The sequence below is a fragment of the Spea bombifrons genome, chromosome 2, assembly GCF_027358695.1.
Source record: "Spea bombifrons isolate aSpeBom1 chromosome 2, aSpeBom1.2.pri, whole genome shotgun sequence".
Lineage (NCBI taxonomy): Eukaryota > Metazoa > Chordata > Amphibia > Anura > Pelobatidae > Spea > Spea bombifrons.
This window is the reverse complement of record NC_071088.1, coordinates 82,904,913-82,921,802: the sequence shown is the minus strand read 5'-3', so window position 1 is coordinate 82,921,802 and position 16,890 is coordinate 82,904,913. Positions and strand designations below refer to the sequence as shown.

At 41.0% G+C, this 16,890-nt stretch overlaps 2 protein-coding genes across 2 annotated transcripts; one reads left to right on the top strand and one right to left on the bottom strand.

Moving 5' to 3' along the window:
• Window positions 1-235: 235 nt before the first annotated feature.
• Window positions 236-4,220, top strand: RPAIN (RPA interacting protein). The gene is made up of 7 exons (XM_053457388.1): window positions 236-374; window positions 2,095-2,283; window positions 2,737-2,809; window positions 2,949-3,060; window positions 3,157-3,220; window positions 3,594-3,734; window positions 4,055-4,220. Exons 1-7 carry the CDS (start codon window positions 303-305, stop codon window positions 4,082-4,084), a joined length of 681 nt encoding a protein of 226 aa, XP_053313363.1. The 5' UTR covers window positions 236-302; the 3' UTR covers window positions 4,085-4,220.
• Window positions 4,221-7,596: 3,376 nt separating this feature from the next.
• On the bottom strand, window positions 7,597-13,902 carry C1QBP (complement C1q binding protein). The gene is made up of 6 exons (XM_053454958.1): window positions 13,606-13,902; window positions 12,620-12,770; window positions 11,958-12,045; window positions 11,417-11,512; window positions 10,926-11,051; window positions 7,597-8,157 (listed from the first exon to the last, which is right to left on the bottom strand). Exons 1-6 carry the CDS (start codon window positions 13,817-13,819, stop codon window positions 8,011-8,013), a joined length of 822 nt encoding a protein of 273 aa, XP_053310933.1. The 5' UTR covers window positions 13,820-13,902; the 3' UTR covers window positions 7,597-8,010.
• Window positions 13,903-16,890: the final 2,988 nt, after the last annotated feature.

Sequence of the window (16,890 nt, the reverse complement as noted above, 5' to 3'; positions counted from 1 at the left end):
CTAGATTGGCATACACTGCTAATTTCACGTATTACATTCATGTTGTTAATTAACATAATGCAAGAAGATGTAAAGAAATTCGTATTTAACTATAACTCATAACTAGATGTCTCACGTTATTTACTGCACTTCTATTTGTTACGCAGGACTTTCTTACTGAGCTGTCAAGAAAGTAGGAACTACAACTCCCGGCGTGCATTAAACGAGGCGCTCGGGCGTATCACGTGGTGGGAGGGGTTTAAATACTTGTGCTGGGTGGGTTTTCGTTCTGTACGCTTATTGAGAGTTCGTGGTCGTTTGATATGGAGGCGGCGATGAGGCATCGCGTTTTATACAAGGGAACTACCCCTCCATGGAAAGAGACGTACCGGAAGGTGCCTGACTCTGGGTTTTTGAGAAATATAGTTGTGTTTGTTTTTTTGTTCGTTCTTTTTATATAGCGTGACATTCTGTACGTTGCTGATCTCGCTGAGATTATAACTCAGCCTGGTGTTCTGGGAGCCGTCCAATACTTGGATCTTGACTGATCTGTTTGCTTAATTCCCTGGTTTCCGATTGTAGTGTCTTAATTATAAGGGGTCTCTGTCAGGTGGCGTTATATGTAAGAGGTGCCTTAAGCTTCATCTTGACTAGTGTATGCGTTATCCTACATTTGATCAAACGTTAATGGGCAGCAGCAGAGACTTCAATGTAGCCCATCGTTGCCCCAGTGGTGAGGATACACTGTAACTTGGCACGATGCTGTAGTCTCACCAAACTGTGCACTGCAGCCTGTTTAAGTAATGGGCACGGTACGTGTCTAGGAGCTTTCTTAACGGGCACCTCAGTTTGCTCAACAGGCTGCTGAGCTAATGTTCCTAGGAGATCACGTGTGTGCTTCCAAAGGCACATCTATATTCATGCAGGTGCTTGCCTGTTATCTAACCACTGCTTCTTATTTAATGGGCATGTCCCGTGTAAAATCTTCTTTAGCACAAATTTATAGTGCTGTACTTCATAATGTGGGTTGATATTGATGAAAACCTGGTGTTTCAATTTGTTCTGTTAAACTTCCTTTACCTGTGGGCCTGGATGCCATTTGTTAGTCATGTAATGTTTTGAGTGGCTTTCCCTGCTTATTCTTGCCACAGGTGTCTGTTTATGCCATAGACTTGCATTAGGGTATGGCTGGTTGAGACCTTCTATTGTCTACTTCAGGATGTTTGTCTAATAAATTGGGTAAAAATAACAGAGCTAGCTCGCATTTCTTAACATGCAGTGTCTTGAAAATACACAGATCAGCCATAACATTATGACCACTGACGGGGGATATGAATAACACTGATAATCTTGTTATCATGGCACCTGTCAGTGGGTGGGATATATTGGGCAGCAAGTCAACATTTCATCCTTGCAGTTAATGTTAGAAGCAAGAAAAAATGGGCAAATGCAAGGATCTGAGCGACTTTGACAAGGGGCAGATTGTGATGGCTAGACTGTGTCAGAGCATCTCCAAAACTGCATCTCTTGTGGGGTGTTCCCGGTTTGCAGTGGTCCAAGGAAAGAAAAGCGGTGAACCAGTGGCAGGGTCATGGGCAGCCAAGGCCCCTTGATGCATGTGAGTGGTGAGGACTGGCCTGTGTGCAAGTCTGACAAGTGAGCTACTGTAGCTCAAATTACTGAGAAGGTGTCAGAACACCGTGCGTCCCGGTTTGTTGTATATGGGGCTGTATAGTCGCGGACCTGTCATGGTGCCCATACTGACCCATGTCCGCTTCTGAAAGTGTCTACAATGGACACTGGAATATTGTGGCCTGGTGTGGGGGGAAAAAAAACAGGGCTGTTTTTGCTGCAAGAGGAACCTCCACAATATTAGGCAGGTGGTCCTAATGTTATGGTTGATCAGTGTATATTGTGCAAAACCTAGAACTGTTAATGCTTTATACACTGCTCATATTGCTGTAATGTTAGGCTGGATAGCTTGCTTCACTGGATCTAAATTTCTTCAAAAGTGGGTTTGTGACCATGCTCTTGAACTTCATTGTAGCTTATCCTTTCTTCCAGAGAAACTAAACTGGTGTGTGATCTTCCTCTTTTTGTCTAATTCTTCTCTAGAGGTGTGTTGAAAGACTGAAGAGCAACCGGTCTAAGCTCCTTGACAAGTTCCGTCAGGTAGGAGAGAAGCTTCATTCTGAAAATGGTGAATCTGTCTTGGTGCAAGAAGTGATGGAGGAAGAATGGAAAGCAATGCAGTCTGACAATGGTGGATTTCCATCCCTCTGGAAAAAGGGGACTTTCTCACATGTAAGCGTTTTCCGTCTGGCACACTGTAGCGCTTTATTTGCTTTTGTGCTAAATGTCATCTTAATGTAGCGGTGGCTCCTTCAAGCATTTAGTCTTTGCATGAACCCTGGCAAAGGTATATCTGTATAATATTGTAGGCAGCTATATGTATAGGTTAGCCTTCCTTCTTGTTTAAGGTGGACTAGAATAATTGGAACAGCATTACAGCTCAATATTCTAATCTCTTAATGGGAGTGGAAGCCATAAGTAGCTAGTGTGACTTTATAGTAGGCCGTAATCGGGTTCCTGACGGTCTATGGAAAGCTGTATTCCTAAAATGATAAAGTTTAGGAACTGTGAAAGCCTTAATATAGTCTTGCATAAAGTTTTTGTGTCTATAGAAACATGCACTATTCATTGTATGGGATTTTCTTTTCTCCCCTCCATGAATTATCTATAATTTTTATTTTTTAGGCCCTTGGGATTTTGCAGGATCCAGATGAGCTGGCAACTCTAGAAGAAATTAAACGTGAACTCCTTGTAGAAGGTGATATTTTTATTTCTGCTGTAACATAACACATGTCTTTTGCATGTAATGATGTGACATTGATGCAACATCGATTAGTGGGTACCTTACTTGAAACGCTGTAATTAACTTCGCTATTTCACTGACGCTGTTTTTACAGAACAAGCTATGGTTGTGGAAATTGAAAACATTCTTCGGTTTGAGGAAGAATGCCTTGATTCTGTAGTTGGGCTGAATCAGGCAAACCAGATAGTGTGTCCAGTGTGTAATCTGTAAGTACTAATCGGCCTGATGTCATGGCAGTCTTTAGCTATTCAGTTAGTATTTTTTAGACACCTCTTAAAAGTAGGCAATCTCTGCTTTTACAGGAACTACATGACTGTAACTAGCTGTTTTATTGTCTGCCAATGTGGAGTGCACATTAATACAAGGGTAAGTACACACACCCAAGTGGATGGATTAAGTAACTAAGGTTTCCTCCTGCTCTAATTGCGTTCTTGAGCAACTGTTATTTCCAGTCCTAATTCCCAATGTACATCATATTGGGTAAAAATGAATTTAATGCATTTTTCTACTGTAATCTATGATGGACCTGTTATCCTGGTACGCTCATTAAGTTTAAACTTGCATTAAAATTCTTGAATAGCTATATAGATTGCTCATGAGCACCAGGGACTGTGGACAGTGTAGGAACTCCAACTTCCTAATTGTACAGACAATCGGATTTCCTTTTGCATGAAGGGCTATGACTTGTTGCGGGTAGCTACTGATGTTGGCTGTAATGCGTGTCTTAATTGTATTTTAGTCCCAAGGCATGAGCGTTGAAAAACTACATTCGCTATTAGAAGCAAACCTGACAGCACATGGCTATAACTGCTCGCAAGATCCAATTTTCTCTGTTGCTGTTGGGTTAGAAGGAATGGCCAGTCTCTTCATGAGTTGCCAGGTAAGTTCTTGAGTTGTCTTTAAACATTTTTGTCTACCAGCTCAGACAACACACTGAGCTGATCATTTATGGCAATCCTAAAGAAGTCTGATTCTCTATGGCAGTAAACTAGCTTACTCACCATATTCGTTCTGTTAAAATGTAGTTTAACTCCAATAGTTTTTGATTAAGCTAAACTTCTCCTTGCAGTTAGGGCCTTAAGGGTCTTATTAATCTTTGCTGTTGCAAATATCTGCCCCAGTATGATTTTTATACTCTATGTTCGTGGATGAAATCAATACCTGTGGTGGTCTGTAACACTAAATTGTTTCATTATTTAGGCGTGTGACGCTATGGCTGTCATTGTCTAACAAGGACTCGAAGATGGCGCCTCAGCTTTGGAATTCCACATGTGTGATTTTGTAATGTCTTGTAAATTTTTGTAATGTCCTGTAAATATGCTTTTTAACTCTTTAAATAAAGCATTTAATTTATAAATTGCACAAATGTACTGTTTTTGGTCAATGCCTTGGGCAGGGTACCAAGAAACTTGTGGAAATTGTGTTGATTTGATTCACACTGTAATCTTGTGCTGTTATTTCTCTAAAGGCACACTAATTCATATGGCAGCTTGATGGGTCCCTCTAAATTTACATGGTATACCTTTTTGCAAATACTCACTGGCCAATTTATTAGGTATGCCTGTTCAATTGCTTGTTAACAAAATAGCTAATCAGCCAATCACATGGCAGCAACTCAATGCATGTAGATGTGGTCAAGACGACTTGCTGAATTCCAAACTGAGCATCAGAATGGGAAAGAAAGGGGTTTAAGTGACTTTGACCGTAGCATGGTTGTTGGTGCAAGACTGATCCACTTTGTTTTTCACCCCCAACCTTCTCTAGGGCTTACAGAGAATGGTCTTTAAAAGAGCGACTATCCAGTGAGTGGCAGTTGTGTGGATGAAAATGCCTTGTTGATGTCAGAAGGCAGAGGAGAATGGTTCAAGATGACAACAGTAACTCAAATAACCACTCGTTAAAACAAAAGTAAGCAGAATACCATCTCTGAACGCACAACACGTCGAACCTTGAAGCAGATGGGCTACAGCAGCCGAAGACCACACCGGGTGCCGCTCCTGTCGGCTAAGAACAGGAAACCGGGGCTACAATTCGCACAGGCTCACCAAAATTGGACAATGGAAGACTGGAAGAACATTGCCTGGTCTGAGTTTGGATTCCAGCTGCGACATTCAGAGGGCAGGGTCAGACTCTGGCATAAACATGAAAGCATGGATCCATTCTGCCTTGTATTAATGGTTCTGGCTAGTAGGGGTGGTATAATGGTGTGGGGGACTTTTTCTTGCCACGCTTTGTGCCCCTTAATACCAATTGAGCCTAGCTTATTGTTGCTGGCCACGTCCATCCCTTTATGACCAGTGTACCCATATTCTGATGGCTACTTCCAACGGGATAATGCACCATGTCACAAAGCTTACATCTCAGCCTCAGTTTCCTGTTAGCTGACAGGAGTAGCACCCAGTATGGCTGCCTGCTGCTGTAACCCATCTGCTGGAAGGTTCGACATGTTGTGCGTACAGAGATGGTATTCTGCTTACCTTGGTTGTGACTGGTGGTTATTTGAGTTACTGTTGCCTCTCATCTCGAACCATTCTCCTCTGCCTTCTGACATCGAGGCATTTTCATCCACACAATTGCCACTCACTGGATATTTTATTCATACCGTTCTCTGTAAATCCTAGAGATTGCGTGACAATCCCAGTAGATCAGCACTTTCTGAAATCCTCAGAGCAGCCTGTCTGGCACCAACAACCATGCCACATTCAAATTTATTTAAAAACCCCTTTCTTCCTCATTCTGATGCTTGGTTCAAACTTCAAGTTGTCCTGACCACGTCTACATGTCTAAATGCATTGAGTTGCTGCTGTGTGGCTGATTAGCTGTTTGTGTTAACAAGCAGTTGAACAGGTGTATGTAATAGTGGCCTGTGTGTATTTATGTTTGAATTTATCCTTAATTTTACAGAGCATAATGCTTCAGCACCCAGGTTTATTCAAGTGTGATGAGTTCATACCTAATATGTCCACAGGAAACTGGGCAATGCTCTTGTTAGCTTCACCTTTGGTACAACTTATATTACAGTGAATATCTGATCAATATTTTATGCATTATGGATGCAAGCTACAGAGGGAGTGAGGGGAGCTATAAAAAGAAATCCTATACCATTTCATTAAGCTGTCAATGCAATAGTGTTTAAGGAATTAAGATGCTTTTTCCTCACTACAGTGTCCTTTAACAGGGATAACCTGCAAATTTGACAGATTCAACCAGCCTGCTGGAGGTGGGGAAAGGTTTGGAGGGTAATTTAAACCCTTATCAGAGTTCAAACTGTTACCTAGCTGTGATAGATCCTTTGTCACCATTCACCAGGATCATTGTATTTTTGTCTGTGTGATTCTTCTCTTTTGATCCTGCTTGTTTCTGACCTTGATTTTTGACCTCTGCCTGTCTAGCCCCTTTGCCTGCTCTTTTGGGTTTCTGCTGCCATACCCTGGTTTAGTCTTCCTACCTTGGTTACTATTCAGAGGAGTCGGTGCAGCCAAGTCCTTGAATGGTGGCTGCAGCTCAAGCAAGTGTATCTAGCCAATCTCACAGTACCAAGTGGGGACAATCCTACCTGTTCTACATTACTGGTTTATTTTCCATACTGGTAGCTGACAACTGAGATAAAAAAAAACTATCTCCCACTTCCCTCTTTTTGCCCCCCACAGCTGAACCTGGAAGTCACAGTTCATGTAACTTTTTTTTTTTAATGGTTTTGGTGCTTCTCCATCCCTGAGTTTTGTGGGATTTTTTTTGTTTTGGTATCATAAAACAAACTAGGGCACATAAGCAACAGAGTAGTTAAATAATTATATTCAAGGGTTGGGGATAGAGTAAGGAATAGTGTAGGGTGCTTTTAGTGGATAGTGAGTGTTACATACAGTTATACAATGTTAGGTTAGAGTAAGTGTAGAGTATTTGTGATACAGCTACTAATCACAGAGACCAATCAAATGACCTAAAGTGACACTAATCAGTGATCAGAATATTACTAATGCACAATATGTAATTAAGACTAATAAAATAAACCTATTTGGTATTGTTTTTTTCTTTCTACGAATATATATATATATAGAGAGAGAGAGATCCTCATCAGATCAAGAAACTTCATCCCCTGATGCTATTCTCATAGTGAAGCACATTTAGGTGCAAGAGTTTCTGGATATGCATTGCATACCTACCCTTGCCCCACCCCTCATCTCGTACACTTTCTGGGTAGCTTGTATCTTTTACTCGTAGCAAACTGTTGTCGCATGTAAGCAATAAGCAGAAGTGGTTTAAGGATTGTTAAAACACATGTACAGGGCTTTTGTGAGTATCAGAGTAGACATTGTATTACATTATTTTTTTTTGTTTCTCTTTCATGAAGGACTGATGGCCCTTAATGACTTGTAGCTAAATTGGTGAAATTCACCATTGACATGACATTTACTAACCTAGCACTTTGCACTATAAAGCAGTAATCCCAGTGGGCTACCACAGAACTGCTAAACATGCCTTCCATAACAAGTTTATGCTGGGGAAACGTTAAATCACTGACAACATTCAGTCATGTATATACACACACATATTTACTAACCCGGGTCACACCTCCTTACTGCAAATATGAGCCGATATATTTGATACAACGCCCGCTTAAGTGGACACATTAAACTAATAAAATGTTTAACCAACCAAAATATATTGCAGATGGCGAAGCGAAACTGTTGCTGAGAAGGTATAAGTCTATATGTCTGGTCTATCAAAAAAGCAATAACACATTTCAAGAGTCATTTTTTGTTAAGGGATTTTTACAAAAATGAAAATGACATAATATTTTATAATAGAACATACAATATTGAGATTGGTCTGTTAAATTAGTGCAGAAACTACTGCATGTTGAAAGAAGGCTAGTTGCAGTGTTTGGTTGACACTGGACTCTCAGATGCTGTTAAACAAGGTAAGAGAAGCCTTAATTCTTCTCGCTCCATGGAAGAGATCATAACTCCCAGCTGTGGCCTTGATGGATTGAAGCACACACACCCTTTCCTAAAATGAAAAAAAACTAAAGAAAATGTGTACTTCGGCATCTTAGCGGAAATTTCTCCAACATTTGAAATATCTGAAATGCTAATTATACTAAAATGTTGAAGTTTCAATATGAGGAAAACAAGAAATCCCTATGCCTCTCAGAGTTAACATTTAACAAAGCTTTTCAGATTCTCCAGGAAACGAATATATTCTTGATGTTCCAAAGCAGTGCTAAGTTCCACAAGCTCATCAGCAAAAGTGTTGTCAATCCCCCGGTCAGCCAGGAAATCCATCAAGTGGTCATACAGGGCCTGCAAGAGCAAGACTGTTTACTCATATGATGCTTTTTTCCCTTCAACATAAGATCCACAGACTGATGGTACACTACCATGAACAACTTGTTATTTACCCCATAAAACATTTAATAACGTACTTATAAGAAAAGCTGTTGAAACATATTGCAAAGTGGAATTTCATTCATAAAGGACTCCTGCTTAATTTCACTTAGCGGTTACATAGACTAAATCAGATCTACATACACAGACCAGATAATTGCTTTTTAATAATGCAAAGTATTTATAGCAGGTGAGATAACAATAGTTGAAATAGTTAACCAGTACAAAAAGGAACTGGTAGAACATGTGAAGGATGGGAGCACATAAAACAAGCTGAAGCAGCACATATGCAAACCAAATATTGTCCAGTGCAGCAAACCTATGTGCCCAATTAACAATAATAATGGAGAAAGCAATCAAACGTTTCAGATGTTAGAGAAGTGAAGCAATTACAGGAACATTTGTATCGCTTGCTATGGTAACTGTACCAGTACTCTTACTTAAATAGCTATTTTTTTCCAAGTTTGCTGCAATGGAAATTCTACCAGTATAAAGATCTATGCGTGCAATAGAAAGGTATGCGGCCCTAAATCAAATGTATACCAATGCTCAGTTAAATGGATGATACAAAAGCAAATTATACCGCCTGGGATAGGTTTCCAGCAGATGGTGGATTAGAAATATATATATATACATATTAGGGCTGCAACTAACGATTATTTTAATAATCGATTAGTTGGCCGATTATTTTTTCGACTAATCGATTAATCGGATAAAAAAAAGCAATTTTTTAAATTTAAAATAATGTAATAAAAAACGTACAATTTACACTTTCATCTCTTTATTGCAATGGCCTCTCTCTCTCTCTATTCACCTTATTTTACTGACATAATAATAAAAGCTACAAGAACCCAAACACAGTGTTTCTCAAACTAGGTTTTAATACAAATTTATTAGTAAATATTAATTCATATGTTAACTATTTTTCATATTGAATAAAAACTGAGAAAAATGAGCCTTGTTTAAATTTTTTTTTATTTACCAAACTGCCCCCGGTTATGCACATCTGACCCCCAGCTTGCCACTCTGCCCCCATATATGCCTTATACCTCCTATATGCCAGATTCCACTGTGCCCCCTGATATGCCACTGTGCCCCCTGATATGCCTTATACTCCTTATATGCCAGTGATACGCAACTGAGCCCCCTGATATACCTTTTACCCCCAGATGTTTTATGACCCCCTGATATGCCTAATATCCATATGCCTTATACCCCCTATATGCCCTGAAATTCATAATACCCCCCATACACCACTATAACTCACCCATACACAACTTTGGCTCCTCCCCTCCCATACACCACTGTGGCTCCTCCCCCTCCCATACACCACTCTGGCTCCTCCCCCCCATACTCCACTCTGCCTCCTCCCTCTCCCATACACCACTCTGGCTCCTCCCCCTCCCATACTCCACTCTGCCTCCTCCCCCTCCCATACACCACTCTGGCTCCTCCCCCTCCCATACTCCACTCTGCCTCCTCCCCCTCCCATACATCACTTTGGCTCCTCCCCTCCCATACATCACTTTGCCTCCTCCCCCTCCCATACACCACTTTGCCTCCTCCCCCCTCCCATACTTCACTCTGCCTCCTCCCATACACCACTCTGCCTCCTCCCCCTCCCATAAACCAACTGGTCCCTCCCCCTCCCATACTCCACTCTGGCTCCTCCCCCTCCTATACTCCACTCTGCCTCCTCCCCCCTCCCATACTCCACTCTGCCTCCTGTCAGCAACGGATCTTCACTAGACAAGGACTTTCACTGCAGCTTCATAGAAGCCACAGTGTAAGTGAAGTGCAGTAACGGAGGCTGTCTGTGCGATGCAGACACTCACAGGCTGACAGAGAATCATCCTCTCTGTCAGCTGGTGGGGGTCTGCATCGCACAGACAGCCTCCGTTACTGTCAGTAACGGATCCGGGTGGAGGGGCAGAGTGGCGTATGGGAGGGGGAGGAGCCACAGTGGTGTATGGGAGGCCACTGCTCTGCCTCTCTACCCGGCTCCGTTACTGACAGTTCACTTACATTGCAGCTTCATAGAAGCCACAGTGTAAGTGAAGTGCAGGAACGGAGGCTGTCTGTACGATGCAGACCCTCACCGGATATCAGAGAGGATGATTCTCTCAGCCTGTGAGTGTCTGCATCGCACAGACAGCCTCCGTCACTGCACTTCACTTACACTGAGGCTTCTATGAAGCTGCAGTGAAAGTCCTTGTCAGTAAAGGAGCCGGGAGAGAGGCAGAGTGACGTATGGGAGGGGGAGGAGTCAGAGGGGTGTATGGGAGGGGGGAGAGAGACGGAAGTGAGAGACCGGCCGACAGTGAGGGGAATCCAGGTCTCCCGCAGCGTTGCGGGGGATCTGGATTCCGGTGTTATAATCCGATCTCTGTTTGAGATCGGATTATTATAAGGAGAGGAGTTTTTCAGAGCATTTGCTCTGAAAAAAACCTCTTTTTATAATCGATAAAAATCGATTCGATTAATCGATGATGAAATTCGTTGCCAACGATTTTCATAATCGATTATTATCGATTTTATCGATTAGTTGTTTCAGCCCTAATACATATACATATATATATATACACACACACACACACACACATTAATGTTTGATCTGAAATACAGAATATGTTATCACCTTATTATTAAAAGTATCAGTCTGAGTGAATTGTAACAATACTCACCCAGTCAAGAGAATCTGTGTTTAGTGTGTAGCTGGTCTCTTTCCAGTCAGTCTCTCCTGTTGGCTGGAAGCTAACCTCTCGAATGGCAAAAAGGTCACTTTCCTCCTCTTCTTCACCACGACTTACCTTCATTAGGAAAGGGAGAAAAGAAAAATGAATACATTTATAAGTGAGTGTTTTCATCTGACCCACTACTAAAGACAATTCTGTTAAGTTTTAAGAGTAGTCTTATCACTTTTGTAACCTATTAAATGTTCCTGCTGATTGCACCATTCCTTTGGCCACCACAGTAATGCTGCTCCATCCTTCCTGATTTAAGTCTACATTGTCAGACTTTGCACCAGTCTGTTAAGCATAGTTAATGAGGTAAGTTGAAATCCAAGAATTCCCGTGGACGGATGTATGCATTATATAGAGCCAACCTGGCTCTCCTTACTTCTTGCTAGGGATACTATATAGAAAAGGGGAAAATTGAGTTCAAAGCACACTACCTCATCTTCAGGATAGTGACAGTCAAGCACCAATGTCTCATTGGTATCCTGTTTTGTAACTTCTACAACAAAGTTGGGAGTGGATACAAGGTCGGGCTGAAAGACAAAACAAAGGGAAAGTGTAAATTTTTAATTTTACTAGGATGCCAATGAACAACATGAATAAAAAATCTACAAAATTATTTACATGCTTACAAAAAGTGGACTATTCATTTTAGTGGTAGGAATAGTGGAATAAGATTACTCCGGCAGCCAAGTTGACTCAAACTTATGACTGCTTTTTGAATAGGAAATGCCAGCTGGGCTTAAATTAGAGTGCCAGATATATCAACATAATTATTTAGCCCCCCGTTTCCCCATTTATCAGCACCTTGTTTGAACAAAAGTGAGTCTGTTAAGTGAAAAAGCAGTAAAGTTACATGTTATTGAATGGTTATCATTGGACTATTCCTTCATAGTATGACTTATTTATGGTGCTTTATTTAGCACCATTATACCCTACAGTGCTGTACGAGGGGACATACATTAAGCTTACATTTACCTCATTCTCCTCAGCCTTCTGGCCTTCTTGTGTCTCCTCTTCAAAACTGGGTGGGATGCTGTTATTGGTATTAAATGTTACTGTAACCCTTGAAATGAAAAACAAGCTTCCTTAATATAAATCCAGTCATTAAAAAAATACTTCAACTCTCGTGTATTATATCATGCTGTTCATATGAAATATTGTGTTAACAGGCATTCTGATAAACAGAGACTACTGTTAAACAGTGCGGTCACTAAAATAGCAAACATGCTGTCATTTTAGCCTTTCATTTAGGCTTTTCTATGGTAATAACCATAAGTGGGCATAACCAGTGTTAACCAGAAAGTATTCTCAAATATTACATAAATAATTCTGTGAAAAATGTGGTAGTTTTACAGTACTAGTAAAAGGTGTTTCTAGCGCTGGGTTTAGAATCAGTGGTACTATTAAAGAAACATTTGTTTTCAGGATCCAATATGTCTAAGCATTGACTACATATTACAAGTGCATTATATGTATCATACCAATAATCTACCTCATATAGGTAGTGTGTTTTACTATGACGATCAAAGTAGCTGAGGTGGTATGTGACGTCTATCTTAACAATACCTAAAAGAAGTACTGAGAATATAATTGCCACAAAAGTAAAAAACAAACCAGATCAATATATTGACACTCACTTTTCCCCTGCAAGTTTGCGTAAAAGCTTAGCTTCTGTGCCATTCACTTCCAGCTCCCATCCACCGGTCATCTTAGGCAGGGATTTGTGTTTCTGGATCTTCTTTTCCTCTTTGATTTCATCATTGAGGAATTCTGCAAATGCCTTGTCTCCTAAAGCAATAAACCAAATATATGTAATACCTGGCCTTTAAACTCAATGCCCCTGTATAGTAGTTTGAGCCCAACTTTCTTCTACTATTCTCCAGACTAATCCCGTCACAAGCAGATGGGTAGTGTCATAGCTAATCACGTACTATTCATTGAAAGTTTGTACACTCACCTAAATGTTCTATGTAGCATTTTAAATTGCTTAGAAAAAGGTGATCATTTACAATGGAAGGTTACAGTCCATACTTGAGGGATCAATTTAGCTAAAGATACAACTAAAAGCAATTAAGTACATAGCATTTCTACGGAACCCTTCAGAGTTCAGACACAGAGATTTAACTTGCACTTGCAAAGGCTTTAAAAAGCAATCACATCAACTACATTTATAGAAATCACTGAACAAAATAAAAGTATTCACAGCTCAACTTATTTAACCAAGTAACGGATAATACCCAACAAATAGCCGATACAAAATATAATACTGTGCTGTGGATCCCCTAGAAACAAGTTGTTCTTGCAGACATTTTGGGGCCTCATGTTCCTGGGCACTATGAAGGGGGCAGGACGCTCATGAAATACTTACCCAAGAGCTGCTTGTCTCTACACGAGAAGTGGTGATATAAGCACACGATCCAGTGTGTACATGTTTACTCAATCCTCTTAAACCAATACATTAACAATGATAATACTACTTCGGCGGGTTTTAAACAGGTGGATTACAGCGATTATAACGATATGTATTTTACTTTCTAAATCCTCCAAGGACAGCCTGTATGCTTCGCTTCTTGTGTTACACCAGCCTATGATTTTAGTAATACTGTGCTGCTATCTCACTTACCCTCCGTATGTAGCCCGCCGCAGCCACAGGACACGGCTGGGAAGCCCCGATAAGGATAGAGGAAAGTCGGCCTGAGAGCAGAGCTTGTGCCGCCGGGCACCCACAGGGAGCGGGTGAAGGAACGGACAGTGCCCAGTGAGCCGAGCACTGCTGGGGGTCGTGAGGCCGCAACCCTGGCGGCGGAGAGCAGAGTCCTGGACAAAGCTGAGAGCATGGTGCAGCCTTAACTCACGTGTGTGACAAGAGGACACTGTGACACCCCTAACCTTTCACCTCCTCAAACGGAAGTGTCGCACAGGAAATTGCGTTAAGGGGATTACCAGGAAAGGCGTACCCACAACCACAGTCTTGACGTGCACAGGGAAAGAACTGCGACTTTTTATTTTTTTATTTATTTCAACGAAAATAGCTAACTAAGTAAACACCATAACCATAAATGCTAGCCCGGCCACTTAACCCCTCACATCTGCGACTTCTAAGCACTGCAGCTCAACAGTATGTAAAACTCATAACTTTCACACAAACTGAGCGTTGTGTATGAATTCTACATACTGCCGGGCAGTTTTGTCTGCATGTAGAATTCATAGGTGTCAGGTTTTAAATAAATTACTGAGGTGAGAACTGGGCTCGCCAGCAGTCCCGGTAAAAGTACCCGCCTCACCTCGATCTACGTTTTAACCCCTTCGAGACAAAGGCTGATTTTACTTTTTGTACCCTTTGTGACAATGGCCTTTTTAACATTTCTGCGCTGCTTGTGTTTAGCTGTAATTTTCTTCTTTCCCGTTTACTGAACCCACACACATTAGATATTGTTTTTTTCAGGGCAAGAAGGGCTTTCTTTAGATGACATTGTTTTGTTTGTATCATATTATTTACTATTAAAAAAATTATAAAATATGGTGAAAAATTTAGAAAAAAATGACTGTTTCTAACTTTTAGTTGAAAAATCTTTTACTCATCTATAAAAGGTAATGAAAAAACCTGCTAAATAGATTCTACTATTTGTCCTGAGTTTAGAAATACCCAATGTTTTTATGTTTTTTTGCTTTTTTCTACCCATTATGGGGCAATAAGTACAGGTAGCGTTTTGCTATTTCAAAGCCATTTTTTCCAAATCTGGTAATTCTTCCCCCCTTGTGCCATTTCGGGTATCTTTGAACCCGGCCAATGCAATTTACCCCATCAAGTCATATATTTTTGAAAACTAGACAGCCCAGGGTATTCCAAATGCTAGTATTTTAACTCTTTCCATGCACCATATCTACCACCAGTCTTTGTCAAACTTTATGGTAGTCATTTTTTTGCATTTGTTTTGTCATACACATTTTACTTAAGGTATGAATTAAAATGTTCTCGTTTATGTCACTATCACAAAACACCCCAATATGTGTTCAGCAACATCTCCTGAGCGCAGCGATACCCCACATGAATGATTTTGCCTGGCTGTTTGGGGGCAAAAGGGCCACATTTGGGGCATGCGCATTTTTCAATGTTGAACTTTGGCATTTGGGGATCCACTGCCCATGCCCTATTTGGTACATCTTTGAGCCGGGCCATTTCAGTGTGCCCAATAAACCCATATATTTTTGAAAACTAGACACCCCAGGGTATTTCAAATGCTAGTATTTTAACTCTTTCCATGCACCATATCTACCACCAGTCTTTGTCAAACTTTGTGGTAGTCATTTTTTTGCATTTGGTTTTCCACACACATTTTAATTCAGGTATGAATTAAAATGTTCTCGTATATGTCACTATCACAAAACACCCCAATATGTGTTCAGCAACATCTCCTGAGTACAGCGATACCTCACATGAATGATTTTGCCTGGCTGTTTTGGGGCAAAAGGGCCACATTTGGGGCATGCGCTTTTTTCAATGTTGAACTTTGGCATTTGGGATCCACTGCCCATGCCCTATTTGGTACATCTTTGAGCCAGGCCATTTCAGTGTGCCCAACAAAACCATATATTTTTCAAAACTAGACACCACAGGGTATTTTAAATGCTGGTATTTTAATTCTTTGCATGCACACATTTTACCACCAGCATTTTTTCAAAGTTTGCAGTAATATTTTTGTGCGTGTATTTTTCCCACACACACCTACTTTATGTATGAATTTACAGCTCCTGGTATGTGCCGCTGTCACACAACACCCCAAAATGTGTTCAGCAACATCTCCTGAGTGCAGTGATACCCTACATGCATGGGTGTGTCATTTTTTGGGGGAACTAAAAGGCCACATTTGGTACGTGTGCATTTTTCTAATTGGAAATTAGATGTGTGGCCATCCTTCCCCCCGTGTTAATTGGGACGTTGTTGAACCTGGCCCATTCAATTTACCCCATCAAATCATACATTTTTTAAAAGTAGACACCCCACGGGCATTTAATATGCCAGTATTTTAACTCTTTCCATGCGAGAATTGTTTTAAGCTAATATGCTAATTTTAGGACTTGCTCACAAAAATATATTTTTTATATATATATTTTTTTTTATTTTTTTTAAAAAAATTTTTAACATTTTTTTTCAACTTGGAGGTTCCCCTGATAGTGACATCAGTGGGAAATGATTTTTACATTTTACTGTTTTTTTACTATTTTTTTCTAATTATTATTAATTTTATTTTATTTTTTAATTTATTTTTACTAATCACACTGTGATTAGAAAGCTGGGCTCCATTGACTTGCATGGTGAATGCAGTACCTGTATTCAACCTGCAAGTGGAGCCAAAGTTCTCTAGATGGTCTGGACCATCTAGCGAACTTTTAAACTTTGTGGTTCCTGTTACAGGACGGCGGCCATCTTCCTTGATGGCGAAGATTGCCGGCAGCTGCGGCTGTGACCGCTCTCCGGAGCGGTCACAGCCCATCAAAAGGTTAGTGTTTGGTGTCGCTGGATGCCTCCTGATCGAGGCATTCTAGCGACACCATTTAAGTTTAGGAGGCGATCGTCGATCGCCTCCTAAACGCTTTTAAAACGGGCGTCCGCCGCCATACAAAGTATGGCGGATGTTGACGCCCCGTGGAGGGGCCAGAGATGGCCCCTTCGTGCCGATCGCGGCGTTGCTGAATGCCTCGAGGTCGAGGCATTCAGCAACGCTTTTTGGGTGCAGAAAGCGATAGTAGATCGCTTTCTACACCCGTTTAAAGACGTGCCGGTCCTGGCACGTCAATTGTCGTAAAGCACATGCTTTTCCGTGCCGTGCCAGGACCGGCAATTGTCATTAAGGGGTTAAATAGCATGCGCTTTGACAGGAGCTATTTCGCCTATTATATATGAAGA

Coding starts and splice junctions, on each gene's coding strand:
- RPAIN (XM_053457388.1), top strand. CDS start 303: ATGGAGGCGGCGATGAGGCATCGCGTTTTATACAAGGGAACTACCCCT. Junction 2,810..2,948: donor ACGTGAACTCCTTGTAGAAG/GTGATATTTTTA, acceptor CTGTTTTTACAG/AACAAGCTATGGTTGTGGAA. Junction 3,061..3,156: donor GTGTGTCCAGTGTGTAATCT/GTAAGTACTAAT, acceptor CTGCTTTTACAG/GAACTACATGACTGTAACTA.
- C1QBP (XM_053454958.1), bottom strand. CDS start 13,819: ATGCTCTCAGCTTTGTCCAGGACTCTGCTCTCCGCCGCCAGGGTTGCG. Junction 12,771..13,605: donor CGGCGGGCTACATACGGAGG/GTAAGTGAGATA, acceptor TTATTGCTTTAG/GAGACAAGGCATTTGCAGAA. Junction 8,158..10,925: donor ACACAGATTCTCTTGACTGG/GTGAGTATTGTT, acceptor TTGCTCTTGCAG/GCCCTGTATGACCACTTGAT.